General features: G+C 39.8%; 1 protein-coding gene across 3 annotated transcripts in view; it reads left to right on the forward strand.

Annotated features, from left to right (window-relative positions):
• Positions 1 to 13738, forward strand: part of LOC121896710 (A-kinase anchor protein 13-like) — a 171086-nt gene that overhangs the window by 111306 nt on the left and 46042 nt on the right. For all 3 annotated transcript variants that reach the window (XM_042410646.1, XM_042410648.1, XM_042410647.1), the window contains exons 13-16: positions 1332 to 1435; positions 7055 to 7241; positions 8808 to 8985; positions 13092 to 13151. In XM_042410646.1, the coding sequence (XP_042266580.1) occupies positions 1332 to 1435; positions 7055 to 7241; positions 8808 to 8985; positions 13092 to 13151 (529 nt within the window). The remainder of the gene's footprint in view (positions 1 to 1331; positions 1436 to 7054; positions 7242 to 8807; positions 8986 to 13091; positions 13152 to 13738) is intronic.

The raw sequence follows: 13738 nt of genomic DNA on the forward strand, positions 1-13738 counted from the left end.
CCACCGGGAAAAATTGGCTGCAAGGCTGAGCAGCAGCACTGTATCCAGCTCTTACAATACATCCATGAGCTTAACTCTCTAAATGTTTTCAATTCATTCTCTATGGTAGTTCATATCACTACGGATGTAATCCCATTTCTAACAACAATGTGGATTGCAATGGTAGAGTGGCGCTGTCCCTATTTCCGTACGTTAACTCCACGGGCAGAAGAAGAAGCAAATCAACGTTGTAGAAGCAACGTTGTTTATGAGGTATTTTAATGTATTTCTGAAAGTTCCTGATACATCCAGCACTAAGTCTTGAACGTACATGCCACGTTTTGTTTACAGTAACGTTACACAGTAACAATATTAGAGCTTAAGTCTCTTGAACGTTTTCAAGTTGTGAACACTATGGATATAGCCCCACCTCTGACCACAATGTGGGTTGCAATGGCAGAGTGGCGCTGTCCATATTTCTGTTTGTTGACTCTACGGGCAGAAGAAGCAAACCAACATTATTTTTTAGGTATTTTTTTATATTTCTCGAGAACCGCTCATCCAAACAACTTCTCACATTGACATTGCACTTCCTCGTTTCCCCAGCACCTGCCAGGTATGAAGTAGTTTGGATGAAGGGTTCTCAAGATATGCAAAGGACAAACTTACATACATACAGACAGACAGGGATTCCTTCCTTTATATAGCGAGATAGATAGATGAAGGTGCCCTGATTGTAGTAAATAATGGTAGAGGTGCAGGCAAAGAACAGTTAGTTGTGTAGTCCATTATGTTCTGTATCAGGACACTGTAGAGTTATTGTCTTATTTATACAATCTCAATCACCAAAAGAAAAAATGGAAGCTTTGTTAAAATCCTCACCACTGATTACGAACAGTGGTTAAACGGTTGACAGAAGTTGTTTGAGGTCTCCCAGTATATTACTACAGGCATTTTCTGTGGCCACTGTGCAGTTAAAAAAGATTTAGGCACCTTTTCTTTAATAAACCAAGCCTATGAAACAGCACAATGTCATTTAACCTCAGGGTTAGACCTAGACAGATAAATGACACAGATGATCAACTTTTATGTAATGTGAACTTCATCAGTTAGCTTTAACACTTTGATTGATGTCATTTCAGCATCACAGCAGTAAACAAACATCCTTCCTGCACAAGCAGGCTGTTTCTCTGTGGTTTCGGTGATATGAGGTCAACTTCCTGTCTTTGTGGTTTATAACCAGCCCTGCAATATGCCACCTGCTCAGACATGGCATGACATGTTCTATTTAAGAATAAAATGTTACATCTTTCTTCTTTTGATCACTGAACTTTTCCCATTTTTCTTTTCAGCTGTCTGTCCAGACAGAGAGGAGTGTGTGTCGGTGTGCTTGTTGCAGAGCAACAGTGAAAGCCTGAAAGTCAGTGCTGACCTGGATGACAATGTCTTTAAAAAGGTAGAAACCATGCCAAAATACACACACACACACACACACACACACACACACAAACACAAAGACAAGCTCTAATAACTTCATACATTCATGTGTTTGCTCCTGTTAGGCAAGGCAAGGCAAGGCAAGTTTATTTGTATAGTACCTTTCAACAACAAGGCAATTTAAAGTGCTTTACATAGAGCATAAAAGGCATCAAGACAGAATATAAAAGCAACACAAGTAAAAAGACATTTAAATATGATTAAAAAGTGTTCAAATTGGAAATAAAAAGCTAAAAAAAGAATAAGACAGTTGAAACAGGAGATTACAAGTTACAGTGCAATGTAAAATATTAACCCTCAAATTTGGTTTAATAAAAGGCAGTGTGAAACAGAAAAGTCTTCGGCTACAATTTAAAAGAACTGAGAGTTGCAGCAGACCTGCAGTTTTCTTGGAGTTTGTTCCAGATATGTGGAGCATAAAAACTGAACGCTGCTTCTCCATGTTTAGTTTTTACTCTGGGGACAGAAAGCAGACCTGTACCAGATGACCTGAGAGGTCTAGATGGTTCATAATGTAGCAGCAGATCAGAAATGTATCTTGGCCCTAAACCATTCACTGCTTTATAAACCAACAGCAGTATCTTAAAATCAATTCTTTGACAGACAGGAAGCCAGTGTGTAGATCTGAGAACTGGAGTGATATGATCCACTTTCTTGGTCTTAGTGAGGACTCGAGCAGCAGCGTTCTAAATCAGCTGCAGCTGTCTGATTGATTTTTTTAGGGAGACCTGTGAAGACAGTGTTACAGTAGTCGAGTCTGCTGAAGATAAATGCATGGACAAGTTTTTCCAAATCCTGCTGAGACATAAGTCCTGAAATTCTTGATATATTCTTTAGGTGATAGTAGGCTGACTTTGTAATTGTCTTAATGTGGCTGTTGAAATTCAGGTCTGAGTCCATGACTACACCAAGATTTCTGGCGTGGTTTGTAGTTTTTAACATTATCGATTGAAGCTGAGTGCGGACTTTTAAACATTCTTCCTTGGCTCCAAAACAGTTACTTCAGTTTAACAGCTTGCATGTAAATTTCCATAAGCTCATAATCTATGGTGGTACATAAACATCACTGTCAGATGTGTTTTACATCAGCACAGCAGCTGGCTTTCATTAGTTACCATACTGAAGTTCCACATCCATCGTGGAACTTCAGTATGCAGATGATAACGCCATCGTCACCCACACAGAAATAGATCTTCAGTGCATACTTGATGCTTTTGCCAGGGCGTACACACTCCTTGGCTTGGCCATGAACATCAAAAAGACCAAGATTCTCCATCAGTCCCCACCGGACAGCTCTGCACCCCCGCCAACAATAACAATTGACAGTGTAAGCCTTGAAAATGTACAGTGCAGACACTGTGCTGCTTGCTCTTGCTTCTGCTTGCATTTTTCTGCTGATATTCTTGTTTTTCTTCTGTGAAAAACTACGAGCAGTTGCTCCTTGATACTTATAAATCACTGGAACTGTAATTCTTTGTAGATATAGTAGGTTTTTGCCATATTTTAACATTTTTATGATCTCCTCAGTACTTTGTGAGCGTAGTCTACCATCAGCACAAGTCTGTACTGCAGTGACTGGAAACATAGTACTTAGCTAGCGCTAATTAGCAGCAAGATGCACCCCTTCTCCAGAGAGGACTACCACAAACTTCTATAGGAGATTGTAGTGCTGAAAACAAAAATTCACCGGTTAGAAGTTAATGTAGAAGTGAATGGACTATATGGGAATGACACCACTTTACCATGGTTTCAAAAAAAGGTTTGCATACCGGGTAATAAATCTACAAGTGGTCGTCCTCTCTGGGACTCTCTTGGAGCAAAGCCTAAGAGTAAATCATTTCCCTGGGAAATGGGAGGACGAGTAACAAGCAGAGCCCAGTGCCCTGAGATTTGTGAAGCGACCAGCTGGCCTGCATTGTCATCCAGGCAAAGCGCCTCTTCAACCCCATTCTCAGTAGGACAAAGCCGTGGACAGCTGCAAAAGGGAGAACTAACAACAAACCTCCCCAACAACCAAGTGTGCAACTGGAGAACAGATTTGCTCCACTGTTGCAAGACCCAGGATCTCCATCTGATGACCTGGATAACCTCTCATCTTCAAACAGCAGGATAAGGACTGAGAGTAAATCTGAAAATAAAAGCCTACAGGGAAAACTAACGACTGGGCCTTAAACTCTGATTGTTGGTGACTATGCTGTAAAAGATGTAAGAAGCATGTGCAGTAAAAACACCCAAATACTCTGCAGGTAGTGTGGCCGGCACTTCAGCGTCAGATATTCCACTGCTTCGGAACAATGGCTGCTTACCAGAGAACAGTTGGTATACCGATGCTTATTGATGTAGGCACTGAGTCCTCCTCCGCGGGTTTTCCCTGACAGCTGATTGCGGTCGGCTCAGAAGAAGAGTAGCCCCTCGATTTGGTAAGCTGCATCAGGCATGTTGTTGTTTAGCCATGTCTCTGGAAGCAGAAGTGCACAGCATTTCCTCGTTTCCTTGTAGCTGCTCATTCGGTGTCTCATTAAGTCCATTTTGTTATCCAGCGAGCAGACATTTGCCAGAAAGAGTGTTGGCAAAGCGGGTCTGTTGGTAGTTTTTAGCCTGGCTAGCAGGCCGGCTTGCTTGCCCCTCTTCTGCCTTCAGGCACACCTCTGCCATTCCACAAATCCAATAACAAAATATGTAACCATAATTATGCAGATGACACACAAATTTACATAACCATTTCACTAGGGGACTATGGTCCAACACAAGCACTGAGTAAGTGCATTGAACAAATCAACGATTGGATGTACCAGAATTTTCTTCAGTTAAACAAAGACAAAACTGAAGTAATTGTTTTTGGAGCCAAGGAAGACCGATTAAAAGTCAGTGCTCAGCTTCAATCAGTAATTTTAAAAACCACAAACCAAGCCAGAAATCTCAGTGTAGTCATGGACTCAGACCTGAATTTCAACAGCCACATTAAGACAATTACAAAATCAGCCTACTATCACCTGGACAATATATTAAGGATTAAAGGACTTATGTCTCAGCAGGATTTGGAAAAACTTGTCCATGCATTTATCTTCAGTAGACTCGACTACTGTAACACTGTCTTTAAAGGCCTTCCTTAAAAAATAAATCAGACAGCTGCAGTTGATTCAGAACGCTGCTGCTCGAGTCCTCACTAAGGCCGTATTCAGACCAAATCAGGCAGTGCGGCGAAAACACCAGTCCTCTCAGTCATTTGAATGGGGTAGTGTGTTTCGGCTGCAGGCGCTTTGGCCGCTGTGGCGCTGCACTGGACTGTGGCCGGAAAGCTCAAGAGTCAACTTTTGGAGAAACGCACCCAATCACAGCTGGAGATCAGACTGATGAGAGACGATGAGAAAGACGTTACTAGGGGGAGGGGAGGACACTTCTCTTCGTTTGATATCATTAAAAGTAAATGGAGACTCTGCTGTCTGCCTCCCGACTTATTTTAAAAAAGACGAGAAAAAGAGAGAGAGAGAGCAGCTGAGAGCACCAGCGAGAGAGAGAGAGAGAGAGAGAGAGAGAGAGCATCTGATTTGGTCTGAATACGGCCTAAGACCAAGAACATGGAGAAGCAGTGGTCAGTTTTTATGCTCAGCATATCTGGAACAAAATCCTAGAAAATTGCAGGTCTGGTGCAACTCTGAGTTCTTTTAAATCAAGGCTGAAGACTTTTCTGTTTGCGGCTGCCTTTGATTAAACCAAAAAATTATTTATTTCTTACACTGCACTGTAACTTTTATGCTTTATTTGCTTTATTTTATACTTGTCTTATTCTATTTTAGCTCGTTTTATTTTTTATTCTCGTGCCTTTTTAATGGCTGTTTTTAATTGTATTTAATCGTCCTTTTATGGTGTGTTTCTTTTGCACTTTGTCTTGATGCTTTTAATGTTTTATGTAAAGCACCTTGAATTGCCTTGTTGCAGAAATGTGCTATATAAATAAACTTGCCTTTCCTTACCTTTGAAGTCACCTCTCCCCAGGGGTAGACATTGACAGCGAGGTTCACCATTGCATCTGCTGTGCCAGCGGGGCTTTTGCAAAGTTCCCCAGAAGATTCTTTGAAAACTCTGACCTACTTGCAAAGACCAAGCTGCTGATCTACAAGGCAGTTATCTTGCCCACACTTTTCTATGGTGCAGAGACCTAGACTACCTACAGTAGACATATAAGAGCCCAGGAGTCCTACCACCAGAGATGCCTGCGGAAAATCAGCTGGAAAGAGAAGCATATTAACATCAGTGTTCTTGATGAATCAAACATTGATTTAAACACCAGCTGAGATGGACAGGCCATGTAATACAAATGCGTGACACACACCTTGCAAAACAGGTCCTCTACACGGAATTAAATTCTGGCCGACTAGCACCTGGAGGTCAGAAAAAGCATTCCACACAAACAGCTCTAACTGGGAAGACCTTGCTCAAAACAGAACCACATTGAGAAACAGTTTACATGAAGGAGCCACATTCCATGAAGACGATCTCCAACTGGCTGTCAGAGTCCACTAGCAGCAAGAAAGGAGAGAGTCCACACCAAAAAGGCTCTCCCACATTCCATTTCAAGCAGCATCTCACATCAGTTTCTACACTGCAAGAAGGTTTGTGGTTCCAGAATTGGTCTCCTCAACCATTTGAAGACCCTCAACAAGGACCCTCTAAGGGGACTATCACACTCTACACTGAGTGATCTACTGATGACGTCAGCACAGCAGCTGGCTTTCATTAGTTACCCTTTTCATGTCAGGGTCAGAAGTAATAGTGCTGACATACATTTCTACCTTTTCACTAAAATTGGGAAAACCTCCGCTAAAGAGTGTTATGCAACACACCAGAAAACACTCTCTCCCTGCAGCTTGGCAGGGACCAGAGGAAAACCAGTTGATTAGCTGTACTATAAAGATCACATACTGTAGTCCTTACACTATATTAAAAATCAGTAGTATTAATAATATTGATGTGGCATATTCACATGGCAATAAAGCTCTCAGATGTATGGGCATGTTGTTACAGAAGAACTGTTTAAAGGACTCGTAGTACCACCATAAAGGTTTGGACTATAGTACAGTAACTCTATAGAACCCTGTTTGCTCAGAATGTACTCTGTCCAGCCCAGTGTGAGCTCAACATGACTCACTTGTTCTGGAAGAGGCCTTTTCCACCAAGTTTTCTCATAATCTTGAAAGAGATGACATGTGGCTAGGCTATATTTGGCTACTGTTTCCCCGACAACTGTTTCTTAACTGCAGCCTTAATACCAAGGATTCAAGGTGTGTAAGGCTTTTTGTGTAGGACTAGCTATGAGAACCAAAGGTCCCCTCAAAGATGGAAACATTTGGAAAATTATAAAAAATAGTAAATTTAGCAGTTTTTCACTCCATTATATGACTAGTCGTTATTAGTGCTGGGGTGTTGAGTTAAACAGAGCGAGTGCGTTTCCTCCTCTGTGACTTCAGGGTGTTTCCACTGATCGTTTGTGGATATGTTTGTATGTTTAATTTTACAATAGTGCACTTTTTAATGAAAGTAGAGCCTTTGTTGACGTCAGTCTTCTCTTTCCTACTAGCCTGTAGATCCAGCCCCCCGTGTTGGAGACAGGGGCAGAGGGATTCGTGTCTCTTGGTCCTCTACAAATGATGCATCGACGCAGGGAGCCTTCAGTCCCAATGAAGGTGTTTCGTCAGTTGACACTTCTGACACCATGGCCCCTTGCAGCTCCAGGCATTCCTGGAAGTCAGAAACAGAGGAGAGAGGTAAACCACACTGTTTGTTCTTGAATTCTAGCAGTCGTAAGTGGGTGGAGATTTCATTCTGTTAAAATATCTGGGCATGTTTTGCTCCCAGTTTTGGTTCTGAAGCGGGTTGCAATTCATATATAGTTATTTCAAAAGTTCTCTGCTATGTTATCTCTATTTATTCTCAATATCAAAACACCAACATTTTGTGGTTTTACTACTCAGCCTTACCAGCAGTTCTTTTGCATTTTCCCTCCCACCAGAGGACCTTCTCCACTGTAAACCACAGTGAACTGTTTCATCTAACAGCAGAAAGCTAAAACATAAAATACAGGTATAAATTGGTTTAAAATGATGTAGTTTTTCCAGTTTTTTTAGTATTTCTCAGTTAAAATGTGTAACAACTGACAAGTCAGCTTTGGACCTACCACAGTTGAGATAAAATATCTTAATACTATTTATACTTGCATCCTGATGCACCCCTCAATACAGTTTTTTTTTTTTTTTTTTTGGTTTTCATTTTTCTTTTCCATTCATACTTTATATTTCTGTTCTCTTAATCTGTAACATTTGTAAGTTACGCTGATGCATTCACTGTCACTGATTTTTGTTTCTATTGTTGCTTGAAATTTTCACTATAGTCACAGTAACCTACACTTTGTCTGTTATCTGAGCATTGCACATCCTTTATTCTACATGGTTATATACTTTTTCTTTTATTTTTTAATAATTATCACATTTATAATTCAATTATTAGTTTACAAAGTATGTATATAATAGTATACATACTATGTGTATCCTTATTTTACTATGTATAATGTGCATTATGGGCACACAAATAAGAATAATTAGAATTAATAAAGTTGGATCGATTTATAAAGAAATATCTCCATTCAATTTATTTACAATTAAAAATGCGTTTCCTGTGGAAAATGCATGTGAATGCTGACAGCTGAAATAAATTGCGAAGCATTGCTGAAAATGCTCAAATCTGAAATGAATTTTGCTTGAAAAAGCTGAAGGCTCAAATGTATTGCACTGCATTGCTGAAAAACCTGGAATCTGAAATGTAATGAAGAAGCTAAGAGTTAAAATTCATTGTTAGAAAAGCTGGAAGCTAAACTTTACCTAATACTGTCAAAGCTGGAAGTTGAAATAAATTGCCTGAAAAGGTGAAAAAAGAAATGCAAGAAAAGCAAGTCTAACATTTGAATGGTTCCTGTAGCTTAAAATATGCAGAAGTAGTAGTCAACTGAAAAACATAAAGAAGAAGAATAAATTGCAAAGCACTGCTAAAAATGCAGAAATCTGAAATTAATGACTTATTTTGAAATTCTAGCCTTGTCCGTGGCCCCTGTAAGCTCCTATTGCCATCTGGGGGCTTTGAATTTGAAAAACAAGGCTCTTCCTCATGCTTATCAGCATTCACACTAATAAATAAAGTTTGTCAGCATTTACACTAATAAAGCTTGGAAGAACAAGTGTGAATGCTGCTGAATCAGCATTCACACTATTAAGAAAGGTAATGTTTTGAAAAAAGTCACAGTGGGAAATGCAGTCATGATTTTCTGTTGGGGTTTGTAGGAGGCGGAGAGACAGAAGGAGGAGGAGGAGAAGAAGAAGAGAAAAAAGATAAGCTTCCAGAAAATCCCGTCTCCTCCGCCATCTTGCGTGCCTCCATCCGTTCCTTGTCTCCATACCGTCGACACAGCTGGGAGCCAGGAAGGAACGCCACTGCGGATATGGACGTGGCACAGCGCAGGTATGGACTCAGTGGGTTTATCAGACTTGCTGAATGTAGACTATGTTGTTTCCTCTCAAAAAGTATCAGCAGACTAATAGTGGCTCTCAGCATCCTGAAGCACAAAGCTCCTCATAGAACTGCTTAGTCCTTGTGTGATGCACATAAGAGCAAAGAGCCACCAGCCTCCAGGCTCAGCGCAGCAGCATATTTTTGAGAGACAAGTCTCTGGGTTAAACTCTACACTACTGCCAGGTTATCTTCTGCATAAAAGACTCAGAACATAATTTACTGAGGCATTTGCGCCATCATAGAAAATCCAATAACAATACAATCCCTGAACAACACCAGACAGAAGAACAAAAACAATAAAATAAAATAAGTAATAATTGACCAATAATAAAAGATAAATCAAAACAATTAAATAATAATAAAATAAATTATAAAATAAAGTAAATTAAAACAACAGTATTAACATGACATGTTATATAAATTTGTCAACAGTACCACTGTTAAGTGTCCACTCATAGTCCTTTAGAAATGAATGTTTAAATAGTGTCCAAGTAATAGTGTCCATGTATTGTTTCCTTCAGTGGCGCCATCACCACATCCGACCTCCTGCATTCATAACAGTCTCAACAAAGAGCTGTACATGCTACAGAGAAAATGTGTATGTTTACAGATACAGATAACATGCTGTCACAGGTAAATATCAATACAAGCATACTCTGTGTATTTTATGAGCCTGGCACTTAACTAAATCAGTCAACCTAAAAGGTGTGTTCACTGGTACCTCTGTAGTGAGTGAAACTGCAGAAACATTTCCCATTTATTATTGTATTTTACTTACTCATTTTTAGACTATTAGATATTCTTTCAAAAGCTGCCACCTTACACAGTTCTGAGATCCATTCCTGAAATAATGGGCCTCCTACAGCTTTCCACTTTATCATTTACCTGTTTACCAATCGTAATACTTGTCTGTATCCAATGTGCTAGGGGTTTAACAACTTGATCAATGGGTTGAGGATTTCCAAGTATGTATACATCAGGACAAAACTCATAATCTACCCCCTCAATCTCTGAGATGTACTCATGGAGTCTAGTCCAAAAGATCTGTACCTCTGGGTATGGTGCATGGACCAAGTCGCCCACCTCCCTGTCACATCTCCAGCAGTCTGGTGTTTCTTTTAAAACCAGTCTGAATAACCTGCTAGGGTACCAGTAAAAGCAATGAAGAATTTTGAATTGTATTAAGGATTCAAAGGACTCAAAGACTTAACTGTCACATGCAGAAATAAACAAGTTATCAATGCAATGAAATTCTTAGTTTGCTATGTCTCTACCTGGTGCCGTCAATTACTCTATTCAGAATATACTAGAAACTAAGTTTAAAAGACAAATATATACAGACACACACACAGCCACTAGAAACTAAGTTTAATTAAAGCAGCAGCAATGATCAGGCCCTCGCTCCACACTGCAGTCGAACTGCTGTTATTGTAGAGCAACACAATACAGCAATACATTTACCAGAGGGCACCTGACATGGATATACATTTTCATGAATATTTGACATTGCATGTAGGAGATAACTATCACTTCTTGTGTCCACTATGTGGCGCTATAGAACACCCGCTAATTATGCTTCATGTTGCTGTATATCATGTGTAGACCACACCATGTAATTTTCATGTAAATCATATGATGTTTGTCATGTAAGGCCAACTTCCTGTTGTCAGTAGGTGGCGCTATGACTATGACTCAGTATTGACACTTAGATGTGTTCAGGTCTGGACTCTTATCAAGCATGAGAAATGTGGAGCAGATTGGACAATGTAAAGCCGAGTTAAACAACTTCCTGTTTAATGCCCCAAACATGTTTTCAGCAAAATGGTCTGGCATGCCACACCAAGGGTGTTGGCCAAGGGTGACACCATGAAAACTGAAAAGCTTCTCAATTTATCATCACAAAGGTGTTTATATATAACCTGCTAAATTTGAAGTTGCTCGGGTTAAATCTTGAGGAGGAGTTGATTAAAATACAATGCCTGTCAATGGCTTCACTTTGTGAAAAAAATGCAAAGTAGATTCAAAATGGCTGACTTCTTGTTGGACTTAGGGTATGGCTCCAAGAGGCTTTTTTTTAAAGTCTTGAGATGTTACATCTTCCTACCAATTTTCGTACATACACGTCAAATTTAAAGGTGGGGACTTTGACTTTGATTCATGGGTTTTTTTGCATTCTAAAGGCCTTTGTGAAAAAAATGCTAATTTGATTCAAAATGGCTGACTTCCTGTTGGACTTTGGCTATGGCTCAAAAAGGCTTTTTTAAGTTTGGAGATGTTATATCTGCCTACCAAATTTCGTAAATCCAGGTCAAATTTAAAGGTGGAGCCTTTGATTTTGTTTTTTTTCTAGAGGGTTCCCTCAAGCCATTTTGCCACACCCAAACCGGAGACCAATATCAGATATCAAGATTTGAAACTTATGATGCATTTGCAAAGGTTCATGATTTTTCGAGCACCCCTAGCACCTCAAAAACGCTAAAAGTAATTAGGGTGCGCTATAGAGCTGAAATGCCATGCCCAAGCCCAATTGTGATACTAATTGAAATATTTACTAGTTTGAACATAGGTGTAAAGTTTCATGAGTTTTTGCACATCCTAAAGGCCTCAAACATGTGTTCATAAAATAAAAATTGACACACAAAATCCAAAATGGCTGACTTCCTGTTGTGCAAAAGAATTTGCAAAAATATGCTTCTGACGTGTGTGCCAATTATCATGAGTTTTCAAGCATCCTAAGCCCCTCAAAAATGCAATGGCCTCCTATAATAATAATAATAATAATAATAATAATAATAATAATAATAATAATCCCTTCAAAACAATAGGTTCCTCACACTTTCAGTGCCAGGGACTGCTCGGCCCCTGGCACTTTCGTGCTTGGGCCCTAAAAAGACAAATATAGACAGACACACACAAACACCCACTCATTCATATCCACACACTCACAAATTCATATCCAATCACCACTCACATACATATATACATACTGAGGTAGTAGGTGATAACAGTTGTGCTAAGAACAGTATAAAAGTAAGTGCAAAATGACAAACGAGGTGTGCATATTGTTCAGACATGTGCAAATTGTTCAGTTTGTGCGAAGTTGCATTAAGTCCTTTGTTTGGTTAATGGAGGGATGGGAGGACTCAGTGGCAGTGGCTTTGAGGTCTTAATCAGCTTTACGGCCTGGGGGTAGAAACTTTGTTTGAGCTTTGAGGTCCTGCATTTCAGACTCCTCTCCACACTCTAGATGGCAGGAGTGTGACGAGGTGGTGCTGGGGGTCGGTGAGGTTTTTGATGTTATTATGGGCCCTTCTGAGGACTTTCTGCTGGTAGATAACCTGCAGTGATGGGAGGGCCATTCCTGTGATGTACTGGGCTGACCTGATCACTCTCTGCTGGTGTTTACGGTCTGCTTGTGTGTTGTTGCCCTACCATACCATGATGCTGCTAGTGAGAATGGTCTCAATGGTGCACTGGTAGGAGTTGCAGAGGAGTGTTGATAGCAACTTAGAAATCAATTAAAAATAATAAATTTTTAGTCAGATGTTTCTTTCCAGCGTGAGCAGCTGCTGAGGTGTTGATAAGTAGTGCTGTGCCGGAGCACAGTCCGAGTGCACATAAATTTGGTAAATAACGTAAATAAAGACAGTCTCTACTGTATTTTGCTTTTGTTTATGGTTGCCCTCTCGCTGCTTCTCTGCTCTTTCTCTGCACTCTGTGTGTGTCTGATTATTGTTATAATTACCTCCATGCCTATATTAACACTTGCTTAATCACATCCACTAATGTATGTATGTATTTGGTTAGTGGAATGAGTTTCTACTTTCTATAAGATTAACAGTTTAGGATGTGAACAATGATTAGCATAAAAAACACCAGATCAACGTTCCCTGTTAATTTCAGTAGTTAAAATCTAAAAAGACCTGTTTTAGCACATTGTCACTTACTTTTACTTTAAAAGATAAAATCCACCTCACTTCCCATTCTTTTGTTCAACTCTTTCAGTCCATCCCTCCCTTTTTTTCCACTAACAATCCATCTCTCCCTTCTTTCAGTTCTTTGAAGAGCCTGTCTGGAGAGGTGAAGAGAGCCAAGCCACCCCTTCACAGGAGAAGGTACACATTTCATCCACTCCATCTCTTTAGATTTCCACTGTCTTCTTTTTACAACTTTGTGCTATGTGTTCTGAGCCAAAAGGCTGGTCAGAACAGACATTGATATGTCAGTGAGTCACTGTTCAGGCCTTTCCGCATGAGACACTCAGTAATTCTGCTTTTGAATTCAATTAGTTCTTTTATGCTCACGTTAGTCACTAATGACATGAGCAGTTCAGACAGACAAATGACTGGAACAGTGTCTGAAAGACAAGAATGTAGTAATCTTCTTATGACATTCGTAGAGCTTTGGTTTTTCTAAGATGACTGTGTGCTTCATTTTGTACCACATGGAATAAAAAAAGGGAATTTAGTATTTAGTAACAATATTTGAAGCTCTAAAAACTCTGTCAAAATATCAATGCCATGTCAATCAAGTGTTGGGTGTTCTTTTGCATTGTCGTCTTTTATCAATGAGAGCTGGTGCTTTCATCTTTCCAGTCTCAGCCTGTTCACATGACAGTCTAGACACACACTCCCAGTGCCATGCATGGTATCCAATGGAAAACTCATTAATGAAATGAAAGAAGTAGCTCAGCACCATGTGT

This window comes from Thunnus maccoyii, chromosome 5 (genome assembly GCF_910596095.1).
Source record: "Thunnus maccoyii chromosome 5, fThuMac1.1, whole genome shotgun sequence".
Lineage (NCBI taxonomy): Eukaryota > Metazoa > Chordata > Actinopteri > Scombriformes > Scombridae > Thunnus > Thunnus maccoyii.